This window comes from Rousettus aegyptiacus, unplaced genomic scaffold (genome assembly GCF_014176215.1).
Source record: "Rousettus aegyptiacus isolate mRouAeg1 unplaced genomic scaffold, mRouAeg1.p scaffold_m13_p_3, whole genome shotgun sequence".
In the NCBI taxonomy this organism is placed as follows: domain Eukaryota; kingdom Metazoa; phylum Chordata; class Mammalia; order Chiroptera; family Pteropodidae; genus Rousettus; species Rousettus aegyptiacus.
In genome coordinates this window covers 82,161,870-82,179,436 of record NW_023416306.1, presented here as the reverse complement: position 1 = coordinate 82,179,436, position 17,567 = coordinate 82,161,870, and the positions used below count along the sequence as shown (strand labels likewise).

Here is a 17,567-nt window from a genome sequence, read left to right as displayed (position 1 = left end):
GCTGGGGGCAAAGCCACAGGCTGTCCCGTCCCTATAATTTAGTACTGCAGCCAGGACAACCTCAGCAGTGTCACCAGAGATGAGACATCTTCTCCCTGGAGGCGGTAGCTGCGGACAGTTTCCTTTTTGGGCAAAATTGTGCTGGTCAGCCCTTCTGGTAAGGACCAGCATGTGCTCTGTGAAGGGCCCTCTGTCCCAGAGTTGCTGCGGAGGGAGGGTAGAACTTTACACCTGGGGCAAGCTGGCTCCTCCATGAAACCAGGCCACAGTGGTCCAGGCCACAGCCCAGCTGCAGGCAGGAGCTTAGGCTCAGGTTCAGGGTTTACTCCTGACCATTTGGCCCCGTGCTGCCCCCTCTCTGTACCTTTGCTTTCCCATCTGTGAAATCAGAGGGAATGGACATTTAGATTCCTTTTCAGCTCTGATCTAAGTTGACCTTCTGAGGGGCTCGGGTGGCGTCCACAGGAGGGGGTGGAGAGGGCTTCCTGAAGGAGGGAATAGTGTTCTGAGCAAAGCGACTCCTGGGAACCTGGACGCTAAGTGGGGTGCTTCGAGGCCCTGCTACCTGCAGGGGGTAGAGGTAGCTGCTTGCTCTGTCCTGGGCAACAAAGAGCCTCACAGAGCAAAGCCCAAAGGCCCTGGTCCCACCCAGCCCCTTAGGAACAGACAAGTGTGTGTGTGTTGAGGGGAGCTCTTCTCCCCAGAGGTCCCTAAATCCTGCTCCCTCCCTGAGTTCACGCATATTGTAGGGTAGGCGCCATGGCTTTCGGGTGAGGACAGCTGTTTGCTAGACCCCGCCAGGGGACCCCTTTCTTCTCCCACCTGTAACTCTGAGTCCTGGCACTGCCCTAGCCCAGACCCAAGCTCTAGTTACCAGGCGGGTGCACGTGTGCCTGAGGCGGGGGATGTGGTCTTCCTGCCCAGGGCCCAGCCTCAAGTTTCTGCCAATTGCCTCCTCCTTAGGCCGCACAGGGAAGGACCAGGTGGAATTTGGCTCAGCAGAGCCGCACACAGTGCTTTTTCACGAGCCAGGCAGCGATTCTGTGTGGGTGGGTGGACGCGGCAAGGTCTATCTCTTCAACTTCCCCGAGGGCAAGAACGCCTCTGTGCACACGGTGAGCCTGGGCCCCCCCCCTCCCGCTTGCCCCCATTTCTCTCCTTTCTTATTGAGAGCAATTTCAAGGCAGTATGAAACTTCCAGTAAAGCTGGGAGTTTTGCAGAGTTGGTAAGCTGTGCAGTCTGCTGGTTCGGGAGGAGGTGCACCTGGCTTGGGGGAGAGAAACTGAAGGTTCTTTGACCATGGGAAAGAGTATGTTAAGATAGCTAGAAGGTTTCCTGAGTAAATGGCAGCGATTGTTTGTATACTTAGAGGTTTTTGCTTCTTACGCACTCTGTAGGGTATAAATATGCTGTGCTAAATAAACTTGGGGGGCCACTAGTCTTGACTGGGAGTGCTACCGCATCTATCTCTTCTCTCTGTTTTTTTCTTAATCCTCACTCCCCTTCTCAGGTGCTGTTTGACTTTATTTAGCTGGCTGGCTCAGGCATTATCTCCCCCCTAGCCTTGGTGAGAGAACCTCAGGGAATCCAGGGGAGGGAGCTGGCATTTCTTCCTAAACTGGTCCATCCCCCATTATATCTTATAAATGGACCCTGGGGGAGGCTCCCTAAAGGTAGTCCAGATGGACATGGGTGTTGGGCAGTGTGGAGCAAAGCCTGGAACTTACTCGCCTGGCCGGGTGGGTAGCACTGATGGGGGAGGTCTGTGCAGGAAGCTGGGCTCTAGAACCCTGTGGCCCAGGTCTTCTGAGATCTCTGGGCTGGCCCCTGAGCTCTGGGCTTGGCTCCTGTTATCAGGCCGAGCAGCCTGTATCATCTCAGGTGAATCACTCACCACCTCAGAGCCCTAGTCACTTACCTATACTATAAAATGAGCTTGTTCTGAGGGTACATGGAAAGCAATTAGGGGACATCTGGCTCCTAGCAGAGTGAACTAATACTTTCCCGTCCCACCTTCCTCCATAGGTGAACATTGGTTCCACAAAGGGGTCCTGTACAGACAAGCGGGTGAGTGGGAAGAGGGAGTAGAGAGGGGAGGTTGGGCTCCATTGAAAAGGGATGGGAGTCTGAGAGTCCGAGGAAGGAGGCATGGCCCCACCTTAGGGTACCCAGTTCGAAGGGAGATACAGTCTCTCTGAGGCCCCTGTGCCCTTCCTCTGTTCTTGGGGGGTTATTCTGGGCCCTCCTTGGAGGCTGCCTCTTGTGTTTAGCCTTCTGAACCTTTCCCCAAGACTGACAGTTCTAGTGCTAGGCCTGCCAGGGCCTCCACCCAACCTCCGTTCTTCCTCTTCTCCTGGGCAGGACTGCGAGAACTACATCACGCTCCTGGAGAGACAAGGCGAGGGGCTGCTCGTGTGTGGCACCAACGCCCGGCGCCCCAGCTGCTGGAGCCTGGTGAGAAGGCCCCTCCCCATATGCTTGGTCAGCTCACTCTTGTCTGGGCTTCTGCTCCCCAAAGAAGGAGGTGGGGTAGACTGACCTCACCTGGTATAGAACGCCCGGGAGAATGGGGACCCTGGCTGGGAAGCTTGCCCCTATGGCAGGCAGCGATGATAAGATTACATGGCTGTCTGACCCCCTTGACCTCCCCCAGGTAAATGGCACTGTGGAGTCGCTTGGTGAGAGGAGAGGCTATGCTCCCTTCAGCCCGGATGAGAACTCCCTTGTTCTGTTTGATGGTAGGGCTGTGGCTGCCCTGGGCAGCGGGCGGGTGGTCAGCTCCGTGTCTGGTGGCCCAGGCCTGGGGAAGGGACTTCAGGTGTTGTCTGCCCTTACCCATGCCCCTTTCACCACACCCAGGGGACGAGGTATACTCCACAATCCGGAAACAAGAGTATAATGGAAATTATACTGAGGGAATTTGTTACCACTAGACCTGCCCTTCAAGAAATGCTAAAGGGCAGAATGAAGGGATACTAGACAGTAACATGAAGCCCTGTGAAGATATAAAATCTCAGTAAAGGTTAATATATGAGCAATTATAAAAGCCAGCATTATTGTAACATTAGTTTGTAATTCTACATGTTGTTTTCTATGTAATTTAAGAGACTAACACATTTAAAAAGAATTATTTTTGTTTTGAGGGACACAATGTATAAAGATGTAAATTTGTGATGTCAACAAAGGGGTGGGGAAGGCGCTATAAAGGAGCAAAGTTTTTGTATGTTATTAAAGTTAAGCTGCTATAAATTTAAGTTAGAGCATTATAATTTAAAATGTTAAACGTAATCCCTGTATTGACCACAAATAGCTATAGAATATTTTAAAAGAAAACGAGAAAAAATTTAAACATTTCACTACAAAAAAAACACCAACTAAACACAAAATAAAATAATAAAGCAGTAACTGAGGGACAAAAAAAGTTATAAAGCGTATAAAAAACAAATAGCAAAATGACAAGTCTCTCATCAGTAATTACGTGTAAATGGGTTAAACTCTCCAATCAAAGGACAGAGATTGGTAGAATGATTAAAAACATGATTCAATCATATGCCTTCTACAAGAGACCTGCTTTAGGTCCAAAGACACTAATAGGTTGCAAAGGAAAGAATGGGAAAACATTCCATGAAAATAGTAACCAAAAGGGAACAGAGGTGGCTATACTAATACCAGACAAAAGATTTTAAATCAAAAGGTTACAAGAGACAAAGAAGAACACCATGAATTAATAAAAAGGTCAAAACAACAAGAAGACATAATTACTGTTGTAAACATTTACATACCTCATAACAGACCATCAAAATACATGAAGCAAAAACTGACAAAATCAAAGGGAGAAATACCTCTACAATAATTTGAGATTTCAAGTCTACGGCCATACTGCCCCGAACAAGCCCAATCCCATGTAATCTCAGAAGCTAAGCAGGGTTAGGCCTGGTTAGTATTTGGATGGCAGACCACCTACGAAGACCAGATGCTGTAGGTGAAAAAAATTAAAAAAAATAAGGGATTATAAACTGACAAGGTCCTTGCAATCTGTAAGGTCAACCAAGAGTTGCCTTGTCTAAAAAAATGTAAAAGGTAATAATAATAATAATAATAATAAATTTGAGATTTTAGTACTTGACCTTCAATAATGGGTAGATATCCAGACAAAAGACAAGTGAGGAAATAGGGTACTTAACATAATAAACCAACAAATTTGGTTAATAAATACAAAAACAACACAATAAACCGAGTTATAAATCTAAAAGATATACAGAACACTCCACCCAATAAAAAGAGCATATAGATTTTGTGTAAATGAGGATGAGATATTTTCCAGGACAGACCATCTGATAGGCCACAAATTAAGTCTCGGTTGATATTTAAAAATGGATAACATGTAAAGTATCATCTCTGACCACAACAGGATGAAGTTAGAAATCAATACTAAAGAAAACTGGAAAATGCACAAAATTGTGGAAACTAAACTACACTTTTAAACAACAAGCAGATCAAAGAAAAACTCACAAGGGAAATTATAAAATACAGACAAAGGAAGCAAAAACAGAACATACTAAAACTTTTGGGACATAGCAAAAGTGATGCAAAGGGGGAAATTTATAGCTATAAATGCTTACATTAAAAAACAAATCTCCTTGGGCAGGAGCAACAAAAGCAAAAAAATAAGAATACAAACCAAAAAGTTTTATCACAGCAAAAGAAACCAACAAAATGAAAAGACAACCCAACTGAATGGGAGAAGATATCTGCAAGTGCTATATTGAATAAAGGGTTAATATCCAAAATATATAAAGAATTCATACAACAGAACATCAAAAAAAAAACAACCTAATTAAAACATGGGCAGAGGACCTAAACAGACATTTCACCAAAGAAGACATACGGATGGCCAATACAAACATGAAAAGATGCACAACATCACTAAACAGGGAAATACAAATCAAAACCACAATGAGGTATCACCTCACATCTGTCAGATGGCTATTATCAAATGACAACAAATAACAAGTGTTAACAGGTTATGGAGAAAAGGCAACCTTCATGCATTGTTGGTGGGATTGTAAATTGGTGCAATTGATATGGAATACAGTATAGAGGTTCCTCAAAAAATTAAAAATAGAACTACTATACAACCCAGAAATTCTACTTCTATTATCTGAAAAAAATGAAAACACTAATTCAAAGAAATATATGCACTCCTCCATTTATTGCAGCCAAGATATGGAATAGCCAAAATATGGAAGCAACCTAAGTGTCCACTGATAGTGGAATGAATAAAGAAGAATTGGTATATGCATATACAATGGAATATTACTTAGCCATAAGAAAGAAGGAAATTTTGCCATTTGCAACAGCATGGACGGATCTAGAGGGTACTATGCTGAGTGAAATAAGTCAGACAGAGAAAGACAAATACTGTATGATTTTACTTGTATTTGGAATCTAAAAAACAAAACAAACAACCAAAGCAGAAACAGACTCACAGACATAGTGAACAAATTGATGATTGCCAGAGGGGATGGGTGAAGAAAGGTAAAGGAGATTAAAAGGTATAACTTCTGGGTATAAAATAATTAAGTCACGAAGAGGTAATGTACAGCATAGGGAATATAGTCGATAATATAATAACTTTGTACAGTGATATATGGTTATTAGACTTATGGTGCTCATTTCGTAAGGTACATAATGTCAAATCACTATGTCTTACACCTGAAACTAATATAATATTGTATGTAAATTATACTTTAATTTTAAGAAAATCTTGGCTTTTTTTCCTTGTCTTGGTTTTTTTCTCTTTGCTTTCTCTAGTCTCTGCCTTTCCCCTTCTTTAATAAACTTTCCTTTTCACTCTACAAAAAAAGATTTCAAGTCAACAACCTAAGTAAATTTAACTAAGGAACTTAAGGAACTAGAATAAGAGGAACAAATTAAACCCAAGGTAGAAGAAGGGAGGAAATAATATAGATTACAGTAGAGATAAATAAAATAGAGAAGATAAAAACAGTAGAGAAAAGCAATAAACCCAAAAGTTGGTTCTTTGAAAAGATCAACAAAATTGACAAACTTTAGCTAGATGGACAAAAAAAAAAAGAGAGAAAACTCAACTTACTAAAATCGGAAATGAAAATGGGAACATTACTACCTTTTCTACAGATCTCAAAAAGATTCTGAGAGTACAATCAACAATTGTACTCCAACAAATTGGATAACCTAAACGAAATTGGCAAATTCCGAGAAACACAAAACCACCAAGACTAAAGCTCAGAGAAATAGATTTGAATAGACAGCTAACAAGTAAGGAGATTGCATTAGTAACCAAAAATCTACCAACAAAGAAATGCCCTGGACCTGATGGCTTTACTGGCGAATTCTACCAAATATGTACCAAAGAACTAATACCAGCCTTTTTCAAATTTTCCAAAAAATTAAAGAGGTGGAATACTTTCTAACTCATTTTACAAAGGCAGGATTACCATGATACTACAGCCAAAGACACTAAGGGAAAACTACAGACCAACATATTCCTTATGAACAATGATGCAAAAATTCTTAACAAAATACTAGCAAACAGAATTCAGCAATTTATTAAAAGGATTATACACAAGACCAAGTGGGATTTTATTTATGGAATGCATGTATGGTAAAACATGAAAATCAATCATTTAATACACTGTATTAACAAAATGAGGGGAATGAAAACACAAGGATCTCAGTGTAAAAAAGGCATTGATATAATTCGCACTACTTTCAAGTTAAAAAAATACTCAACAAACTAGAAGGAAATACCTCGACACAGTAAGAGGAGTCTTTGAAACTATATCCCCCTCCACTTAAAAATGAGTTTGGATTTTCTGAGCACACAGCAGCTAGCTCGGGGTAGGCAACTGGGGAAGGGGGAGAAGAGAGGAGGGTAGAGAGGGAGCCAGGCCAAGATCAAAAATGACCAGTGTTCTCACAACAGAACAACGATGGAGTGCTGAGTGCTCACCACAGTTCATCGACCTTCTGCGCCCTAGCCAACTTCCCTCGCGCACACACACCCCACGTCCACCGTAGGGAGACGCATCTTGGTCCTGCTTATAGGCTCTGAGCGGTGTCCATGCAGGCCAGCCTATCCTCTGAGAAGCACAGCCTTCAGGGGCCATACCACTGAACTGGCCATGAGCGAGGTTGCCTGGTGGTAGACTTGTCTGTACCCTCGGAGAGGTCCTCTCCGACTTCTAGGTCAACACTTTCACGGGCTGGGGGAGTGGATCCTAGGTGCTGAGAGGGGACCGGGACTGCTGCGGATCACAGAAGATCAGAAGTCTGCCTCGTTCCCGTCCGCCCGGGTTCTCCCGTGGAATTGCCGGGGAAGGGTTGGCGAACATTCCCCTGGCGGTGGACACTGCACCCACGTTGGGCAGCGCAGAAGCCAGAAAGGCTGCGCCGGGGCGGGGGAGGGGCGGGGTGGGGTCAGGCATTTGACTCCGCCCCTTCGTGCTGGGATCAGCCTGCTGTCGGGCGCTGCTGGCTCAGTCTGGGCTGCTCGCGGCTGTCGCTCCCCGGCTGAGGGATGTCACCGCCTCCACCCGAATGCGCCGCCCTCGGCGTCCGGGGCGCTCGCATTCCCGGCCGGGTGGTTGGGTCCGGGCTCCCGCTGCGGCTGTTACTGCTGCTGCTTTGGGCGGCCGCAGCTACCAAGGCCACCCGAGGAGCGGACCCCGCATCTCGGCTGTCTGGAAAGGTAGGTGGAGCCGCGCGTCCGGAGGGGCGCGGGAACCCACGCTGCGCGGGGCGGGTGCGGAGTGTGAGGCACAGGAGCGAATGCGTAAGCGTAGCTCTGCGGGTCCCGCGCGATCCTCACAGGGAGCGTGCGGGTCTGGATGAGTGTGAGTGCAGGCTGGCTCATCCAGACCGGAGCTGCTGAAATGCTGCGAGGAGCGAAGGGAGGTGCGGGAGCCCTGGCTAAGTAGCTCCAAGTCTGCCCGCAGCCGGGAGCCATAGCGCAGGGGCGCAGGGGAAGGGAGCCGGCCCCTCTCTCCGCCCAGGGCGCTCTTCGTCCACTAGCACCGGGGCCTCTGTGCAGGACCCTTACTCCCGCCGGGACCCCTTCCCACGTTCTCCTGCCTGAGCTGCGGGCTCTGCTGTCACACGGGGCGCAGGCTGGGCCGGAGAGGGAGGCGCGGACCCCTTGCCGCCGCCGCCGCCGCCGCCGCACTCTGGCTGCGGGAACAAAGACCCCGCTGCCTAACCCCCGCCCCCGCCTCGGCCCCGAGCGTGGGCCGGGTAAAGGGTTGGGTACCCTATGGAGAGCTGGGACTTAGTGCGGTGCGGAGGCTTGGGGCACCTGGGCGCTGCCTCTGCAGTGCCGGCACCAGCCGCTCCCCCCTTGTCCGCACGTGGCAGTTTTCACCAGGAATAGGTGCCAGCTTGGGGGACAGTGCCCGTTCGGTGGGGCGTGGCCATTAGGACCCCGCCCCCACCCCAGGCGGTAGATCTGGGACGGGGGTGCAGCTTTTAGGCCGCAGTGGTGTGTGAACCTGAAGGACCCGAGTTTTCCCCAGGGGCACCTCAGTTTCGACTCCTGTACAATGGATCAGAAAGCCGGCGAGGTGGGGTTTGAGGCTTTTTCCCTGGGGGACTGAGTTCCTCTATCCTGCATTGCACGCAAATGCTTACCGCCCCCAGGACGACTGGGTTCTCTCCCCAAATCTGCCAGGTTTGCAGCCCCCTGTGGTGGTGGTCGGACAGACTGTGGTGGTTGGGGGGACTTGTCAGGTCGGGCCCTGCCAGGTGCCCTTTGAAGCCTGAGGTGGTTTGCAGGGATTGCCAGAGCCTGAGCATTATCTGGGGCAGGTATTCTTAGCAGAGAGAGGGGGAGAAAACCCACACAAAACCAGTGGCCTGAACTGCAGCTGCAGCAGAGGGAATGTGACTCCTCCAAGGTCACTGGGCAACGTGTGAGCCTACGGTCGAGTGCTGCTGGCTCAGTCTGGGCTGCTCGCGGCTGCCGCTCCCCGGCTACGATGTCACTCCCTCCACCCGAATGCGCCTCTCTCCGCGTCCGGGGCACTGGCCTTTCTGGCAGGCTGGTTTGGTCTGGGCTTCCGCTGCGGCTGCTTTGAGCGGCCGCAGCTACCCAAGGCCACCCGAGCAGCGGACCCCGCATCTCTGCTGTCTGGAAGGGTAGGTGGCGCTGCGCTGCTCTCGGGGTACCCGGCTGTCTTCGCGGGGATGCGGGTCTCATTGGGTGTGAGTGTAACAGCTTTGAGTAGAGCCCTAAAAGCCTTTGTCCGGAAGCCTGGCAAAGACTCCCAGAGCCTCTGCTGCTGCTTCAAGACTGAATCTCTGGATTATATGTGTCCATTTCTGTGATTCCTCAGGGGGCTTCATGGTACTGGCTGGGCCTTAGCGTCTCTCTGGGGAAGACCTCTTCAAGGTGTTTTTCTCCTAGATAGGAGGCGCCACGTCATTTTTATTTCTCTCAGCCTCCTCCTAAAGATCTCGCTCTGCCCCAGTTGGTGTAGTCATAGGGAAGGGGTGACAGAAATGTACCTCCCTTCAAGCCCCCATAAGACCCTGCAGTGGCCCAGGAAATGCTTTACTCAGCAGCTATGTATAGCGCTGGCAGAGGGTGTTCCTCGGGAACTCTCGGTTTGAGTCAGGGAATGCATCTGTCCTGTAATTTTCCAAGGGGAGAGATGAAAATATGAATTTGGAAAGTATCTGAGCTGAGATTCTGGAGCTATGCCTGTGCCTTCCTGTTCTTCCTCCTGAAATCTGTTCTCCCTCCTCCAGGTGGCTTCCTGTTTGAAGGGCTCTCTGATGATGAGGATGACTTTCACCCAGTAAGTGGCCTGGCTGCCTACTGGCCTCTGCACCATTTGGGGAACGTGGTGCCAGGGAGGTGCCCCTCCCTGGGACCTGGCGTGTCCAAGCTGGGAGGTGGTCACAGGCCCTTTGGTGGCCAAGTCTGCGTCATAAGTATTGCTTTCTGAACCTGGCAGCTTGGGGAGTCTCCCCAAGAACTGTACCTGGAGCAGCAGGGGTGGTGTTCTCTGGAACCATCACAGGGCCACTCCCCTGATTCCAGGTGCCTCCCTTCTCCAGAGCGCCAGGTCCACACCCTCTAGCAGCACACCCAGCTCCCGTCCAGCCTCCCTGGGGTACAGTGGAGCTGCCGGACCTCGGCCCATCACCCAGAGCGAGCTGGCCACTGCCCTGGCCTTGGCCAGCACTCCGGAGAGCAGCTCTCACACACCGACTCCTGGCACCCAGGTATGGACAGAGGGCGGAAGAGGCTCCCCAGCGGTAGAATGGGTTTGCCCCTGCTGACCCTGCTGCTGAGTCTTGTTTGAGCTGAACTCTGCCTGGTTCCTGGCGAGTTCCTTTCTGCGCCTGCGGCTGGGCTGGGGCGACTTCCCCCTCACTTGCCTTTAGGGCTCAGAAGTCTGGAGTGCCGCACAGTCCTGATCGATTCCTCCTCCTGGTAGTTCAGGAGAACCTTCCCTCACATAAAGTGCGCTTCCTCATCCCTGACAGGGCCCGGGCCTCACAGGCTTAAGAACTCCCAGTGATGGTCGCTGCAACTCCCAAGGCCGTCACTTCCAGTGCTGGGGTCCTAGGCTAGGTCGGGGTCTGATTCCATTTCCCTGGAGCGGAAGAGAATGGAGCCGTTGTCTCATGCAGGCCCCTGTTGGGACACAGTCGTTGGGCGCCCCAGGGACACAGTGGGGGTGATGTGACGGCAGCGGGTGTGTGCTGGGAGGTTGAGATGACTCTGAGAGCAGCCCTGACCACTGTTTGTCTCTAGGGCCATTCCTCGGGGACCTCCCCAATGTCCTCCGGTGTCCAGTCAGGGACGCCCATCACCAATGATCTCTTCAGCCAAGCCCTACAGCATGCCCTGCAGGCCTCTGGGCAACCCAGCCTTCAGGTCAGTCTTCCCTACTCCTGGTGTTTATGCGGCTTTCCCAGTTAGGTTAGCTTGGATAGCGAGCTCTTTTCCTGCTCTCTGGAGGGCCTTTCCACTGGGAATGCTGGGTCATGGCAGTAGAACAGGAGGACGCTCCCAGCAAGGGCAGTTGTCCCTTCCACTTCTGTATCCAGTGACCATGGCCTGACCCCACTGACCTCCCGGCTTGGATACCTGTGGCAGTTTTGGTCAATTCATGCATTCCATGTCCATTGCCTGAGCACTGACCATCTATATACTAGGCCTGGGTCCAGGTCCTGGGGTAGAGACAAGCCATCCTCATCTCTGCCACAGGGGGGCTCAGGCAGTTACTGCACTGGAGGAGCAACAGGGTGAGAAGCCCTGCCCAGGCTTGACATGAGGGCCTAGGTCGGGCAAAACTTTTCTGAGGAAGGATTGTTTAAGCTGATTGTCAAAAGAATTAGTTAGAGGTTATTCAGGCAGGGAAGGGGGCGTTTGGGGTGGAGGGATGGTATCCAGGCAGAGGCAACTACCCGCTTGAGCGAGTGTGTGGAGGTACATGTGACATACTCAGAACTACAAGGCCCGAAGGCGGCGTCCTCGTGGATAAGATCCCGAGATGGAGCCAAGACTACAAGAGAGGCTGAGGGTTTAGAGAACAAATTTTGAAAGTTCATTTAATAATAAAAAAAAAAAAAATGGAAAATTTTAGTGTAAGGTCAAAAGAAAAGGCACAAATTACTCGATGTCTAAAGTTCAAAAGACTACTTTCTCCTGCTATACGTATAGACACACACACACGTACACACATGTACACACGTGTACGAACAGGCCTTAAGCAGAGGCCTGAGTGTGGGGGCCTGGAGTACCTGGGTAAAGAGATTAGACTTGATCCAGCAGTCATAGGGAGCCATGGAAGGTTTTAAGCAGGGAGCGACACCATCTGGTCACCTTAGCAGCTAAGTGGAAGACCCAAGGGATCAGGTTTTATTGCAGGACTCTGTGTGCAGCTGTCTGCTTCACTGTTTCCTTTGCTCCACAGTAAACCTGGGGATGAGCGTCATGTCTGGAACCTGCTCAGGGTCAATAAGCCAGGAAGTGGTAGAGACAGGGCTGAAGCCTGTGTGATTTTGTCTATGCCGTGTGGCCCAGGTGGGCAGTGTGGAACGGGAGCAGGATCTGTGGACAGCTTTTTTTTTTTTCCGTTCCTTTATCTTCCCCAGCTAGAAACCTATTCACCCTCCTCTCCAGCTCTGGAGCTTTCACTGGCCTCGTCTGGCCTGTAAACTGAGCCTGAGTTGGTTTGTGTGGGTTTTTAAAGCCTTTCACATTCTCACTCTTACCTGCCTGCCTCCCTGAATTTGTGTTTCTTCTCCACTGCCTTCTCTTTTCAACATAATGAGGCGCTACCCTAGAAGGAAGCACTGCAGGTCAGTTTTCTACTGACCAGTCTGTCACATCCCTTCAGACTCAGAGCTGTCCTTTTTCACTTAGCCACTATTGGAATGGGCAGAACACCTCCCCTTTCGCACTGCTGTTTTCGAAATGGTCAAGCTTTTCAGTGACTCCCTGATGAGTATTTACAGGAATTTCTATTCTCATATCTGTTAAATGCCTCATTACTTACCTCTGCTTCTTTCTACATGATGCTGATACCATGAAAACTTTGTTCTGTGAGTAGTTGGTCCTCACCGCCTTGTATTCTGGAGTTCATGGGAAGTTCACCAACTATAATATTCTGCTCATGTTGCTGAAAACAAAACAAAACCAAAAAAAAAAAAAACCCAAAAATTAGAAAGAAAAATGCCAAGGAGTAAATGGGTTAAATAACAGAAATTTATTTCTCACAATCCTAGAGACTGGAAAGTCTAAGATCAAGATCCAACAGAGTTTAGTTTCTGTTGAGGACTCAATTCCCGATTTGCAGATGGCTGCCTTCTCACTGGATTCCCACCTAGCCTTTCCTTGGTACGTGTTTTTGAAGAAAGCAAGAGAGATCTCTTTCTCTTTTTTCTATAAGCACCCTTGTCCTATTGTATAGGGGACCCACCCTCGTGCCTTCATTTAACCTAAATTTTATCCTAAAAGCTATATCTCCAAACACTAATTTTGAAGTTTAGTACTCAACTTATGAATTTGGGAGGCATAATTCAGTTCATAACACCCAGTTTCATTGTAAACGTTATCCCTGGGTTTTTGGTTTTGTTCCCCATTTCGTTGTTGTTTTCTTCAAGGTGTGCACTTTATTAAACTGGTCTCAACTCAGTGTACAGGTAAGCCCAGGCTCAATGTATGTAAGCCTCCATACATCTCAAGTTGGAGGGGAAAAAGTGTGCCATGCTGGTTGACCATTCAAAATAAAAAAAGATAAGTATTAAGATAAAGATTTTTTTAAATGTGGATTACATATTTTATACAAAAGCAACACTATCGCCATCCCCTGTGTGAACCTGAGTGAGGACTAGCCTTTCTTAGGAAAAAGTAGGGTGGCTTTTAGGCAGGCAAAGGACTTCATGTAACAATACATGTCATGATATTTGGAATGACTATTTTACAAAAAGAATAATGTACAATTAAAGTCTTCAGCCACATTGTAGAATTTTGGGGATGCTCACTCAACCTACTGTTGTCACTTTCACTGTTTCCATTTTTAAATCTTGAGTCAAGCACCATATAAAGCCATGCCAAGCTCATCTTGTTTTATTTGCAAGTTAGATTCTATCAAGAAAGGGTGTAACCAACTGAGTAACAATCCACCTAGAAACATTTTCAGTAGACAGTGGAGTGGCCGGACTCACATTCCTGCTTGCTGATCACATCTGCTGGAAGGTAGACTCAAGACCAGAATGGAGCTGCCAACTCACAGAGAGTACTTGCACTCAGAGAGCACAATGTTCTCCATTGTGCTGGAAGCCAAGGCAGTCATCTCCTGCACCCTGTCGGCAATGCCTGGATACATGTTGGTCCCACTAGACAGCCCCATGTTGGCATAGAGGTCCTTGTGGATGTCAACATCACACTTTATGATGGACTTGAAGGTAATTTTATGGATGCTATAGGATTCCATGCCCAAATAGGAAGGCTAGAAGAGGTCCTTGGGGTTGCAGAACCACTCATTACCAATGGTGATTACCTGATTGTCAGGCAGCTCATAGCTCTTCTCCAGGGAGGAGCTGGAGGCCACTGCTTAAAGTTCAGGGTGACCTAGCACAGCTTCTCCTTGATGTCACATACAATTTCCCACTCAGCTGTGGTGGTGAAGCTGTAAGTAACCATGTTCCTTAAGGATCTTCATGAGGTAGTTCCATCAGGTTCTGGCCAGCCAGGTCCAGATGCAGGATGACGTGGCACAGTGTGAGTGATCCCATTACCGAAGTCTATCACGATGCCAGTGGTATGGCCAAGGTGTATAGGGACAACATGGCCTGGATGGCCGCAAACATGGCTGGGGCGTTGAAGGTCTCAAACATGATCTGCATCATCTTCTCACGGTAGGCCTTGGGGTTTAGGAAGACCTTGGTCAGCAACACGGAGCACTCCTCAGGGGCTACAAGCAGTTCATTGTCGAAAGTGTGGCACCAGATCTTCTTCATGTCATGCCAGTTGGTGACGATGCCATGCTCAATGGGGTACTTCAGGATCAGGATGCCCCTCTCGGTCTGGGCCTCATTGCCCACATAGGAATCCTTCTGGCCCATGCCCATCATCACACCCTAGTGCCAGGGAAGACGGCCTGGGTGGCATACTTGCCCATGAAGCCAGCCTTGCATATGCCAGAGCCACCTACCATGAGCACAGTGATATCGTCATCTATGGTGGTATAGAGTGGCAGTGACAGTGGAGCAATAAAAACGAGAGGCCTGTGCTGGCTGGTGGACACAGTCTCAACAGTCTGCTCTATCTGTTTTTAAGTGGGAATCCAGAGAGATTAAAAAATACTTCGTCTCTCATTATGCTGAGTGAAGTAAGCCAGTCATACCAAAAATATATATTATAGGATTTCATTGGCACAGAATACTTAGATAAAATCATAGAGACAGAAAGTGTAATGGCAGTTGCCAAAGGTTGAGGGGATGGTAGAATGGAGAGTTATTGTTTAATGAGCAAAGAGTTTTGCAACATGAAAAGAACCTGGAGATGGATGGTAGCGATGATTGCACAATTATGTGAACGTACTTAATACCATTGAACTGTACGGTTAAAAATGCTTACGATTTTTATATTATTTATGTGACATAAATTTTATATTATGTGTAAGTTATCACAAAAAGAAAAATTTGGGAAAGGTAATTATACTATAAGTCTTAACTATTTTGTTCTGATGTGGCTATGATTCATCTCATTTTCAAATTGAGTGTTGAAGCACTTTCCACTTCAGAATTCTATACCTGAGTAAAATTTGCTTTCTACATAAAAGAAACACATCACTTCACAATAGCACAAAGGTGAAAGCAACCAAAGTGTCTATCGACAGATGACTGAATAAACAAAATGTGATATATAGATACAATGGAATATTATTCAACCTTAAAAAGGAAAGAAATTCTGACATAGGCTATAACATGGATGAAACTTGAGGACATTATGCTAAATGAACTAAACCAGTCACAAAAAGATAAGTACCATGTAATTCCACCTATATGAGATAGCTGGAGTAGTCAGATTCATAGAGACAGAAGGTGGAATGGTGGCTGTCGGGGACTGGAGGAACAGGGAAGTGGGGAGCTACTGATTAGTGGGGACAGAATTTCAGTTTGGGATGATGATAATAAACATCTAAAGAAGGATGGTGGTGATGGTTGCATGATAATATTAATGTATTTAATGCCGCTAAACTGTATACTTAAAAATGATTAAAATGGTAAATGTCAAGTTATGTATATTTTACCACAATGAAAGGAAAAACATAGACGACTCCCCCTCCCTCCACCGCCAAAAAGAGGACATATCAAAATCTGAATGATCCCACGGATTCAACACTGTGCTGGAACTCCTCCAACCCTTCACTTGACTGAGGGCTATTCCATAAATGGAGATTATAAGTTCACTGAAATGATTATTAAATATATAGATACGTATTGCTGCATATGTGGGTCTCTTCCTCCTCCTGAACCCTGAAATAATAATGGACAGAGGAGATTACTACCCCTATGGCTGGACACTTGCTTCACAAATGTTCAAGTGTCTACTTTACGCAAGGCATTATGCCAGGAGCTGTGGAAAATATGAAAATGAAGCATATACAAGAAGTTCATAGTCTGGAAGAGGGTATATCCATGCATACATTTTTCCATGAATAATATTAATACTAGATAAAATGTGAAATGTACCCTTTTCTGTGCCCTCAAAGCTCTCTGTACTTTCAATTGTATATGTTTCACAGTGTTGTCATTAACTTCATTTTTCTTTCTCTTACACTGTGGTAACTTGTGTTGATGACTCAATTCATCACTCTCCCTGTGTCTATGCCCTTAGCCATGCCACTGTGCAGTGCCGTCTCACCATGAGTGGAGTAACTTGTCCACCTCTTGAGGCTATCTTCCACCATGTGACTTGCTTTGACCAATGGAATGTTAACATATATGATGGAAGTAGAGGCTTGAAATGGACTTGAACATTGGAGCTGTCTTTTTGCACCTCTGCCATCACTGTGAGAACATTCCTGGGCTAGCCTGCTGGAGGACAGCAGACACATGTTGTAGAGCTGGATCCCCTGAAACACCCCAGCAGAGGCCAGCCTCAGTTAGCTGTCAGATGACCTATAGACATGGGAGTGGGCCCAGCCAAGAAAAATGTGCAAATTATAATTGTACAACCTGATGAATTTTCACAAAGTGAACACATCTATATAATTACCACCCAGATCAAAAATTAGAATATTAATAACATCTCTGTAGCACCTTGCATGCTCCGTCACAGTTATTGCCCATCTCCTCCTCCCAAAGTAACCATTATGTTGACTTCTAACACCATGGATTAGTTTTGTCTGCTCTTGAACTTCTTCTAAATGGAATCAAACCATACGCAGTCTTTTGTGTCTGGCTTTTTCCACTCAATATTATATTAATGAGATTCTTCCAAGTTGTAAATAGCAGTAGTTCCTACATTTTCATTTCTGTATAGTCTGGCATGGTATAGATATAACACAATGGATTTATTTGTTCTTTGTTGATGTACATTTGGTTTATATTTCAGTTTGAACTATTAAGAATAATGCTGCAATAAATATTCTTACATTTGATAAACATATGTATACTTTCTGCCTTATACATAGATAGAAGTAGAACTGTCAGAATATAGGCTAAGTATATATTCAGCTTAATACATATTGCCTAACAGACTTCCCAAGTAGTTGTACCAATTAATACAATTTATAGAAGTGTATGAGAGTCTTACTTTATCCACATCGTTGTCAACACTTGGTATTTTCAGTCTCTTTTAGTCATTCTGATAGGTATATAGTAGTATCTCATTTTGGTTTTAATTTACATATTCCTTATGACTAATGAGCATAAGTACATTTTCATTTGGATATCTTCTTTTGTGAAATATCTTCTTATGTAAGAAAAACTCAAATTGTGTTCCGCAGACTCTTCTATTGTAGGATCAGAATGGCAGCTAGGCAGGTCATGAGGCTCACAA

At 46.8% G+C, this 17,567-nt stretch overlaps 1 protein-coding gene and 1 pseudogene across 1 annotated transcript in view; one reads left to right on the top strand and one right to left on the bottom strand.

The window, feature by feature from the left end:
• The first annotated feature begins 354 nt into the window (after nt 1–354).
• The window catches only part of LOC107510538 (ubiquitin-like protein 7), a 57,557-nt gene continuing 40,344 nt past the window's right edge, over nt 355–17,567 (top strand). Inside the window, exons 1-7 of the mRNA XM_016144170.2 lie at nt 355–1,115; nt 2,027–2,068; nt 2,363–2,455; nt 2,655–2,739; nt 9,788–9,837; nt 10,100–10,267; nt 10,803–10,925. Of these exons, the coding sequence (XP_015999656.2) occupies nt 906–1,115; nt 2,027–2,068; nt 2,363–2,455; nt 2,655–2,739; nt 9,788–9,837; nt 10,100–10,267; nt 10,803–10,925 (771 nt within the window). The 5' untranslated portion in view covers nt 355–905. The remainder of the gene's footprint in view (nt 1,116–2,026; nt 2,069–2,362; nt 2,456–2,654; nt 2,740–9,787; nt 9,838–10,099; nt 10,268–10,802; nt 10,926–17,567) is intronic.
• On the bottom strand, nt 13,683–14,733 carry LOC107510541 (annotated as a pseudogene).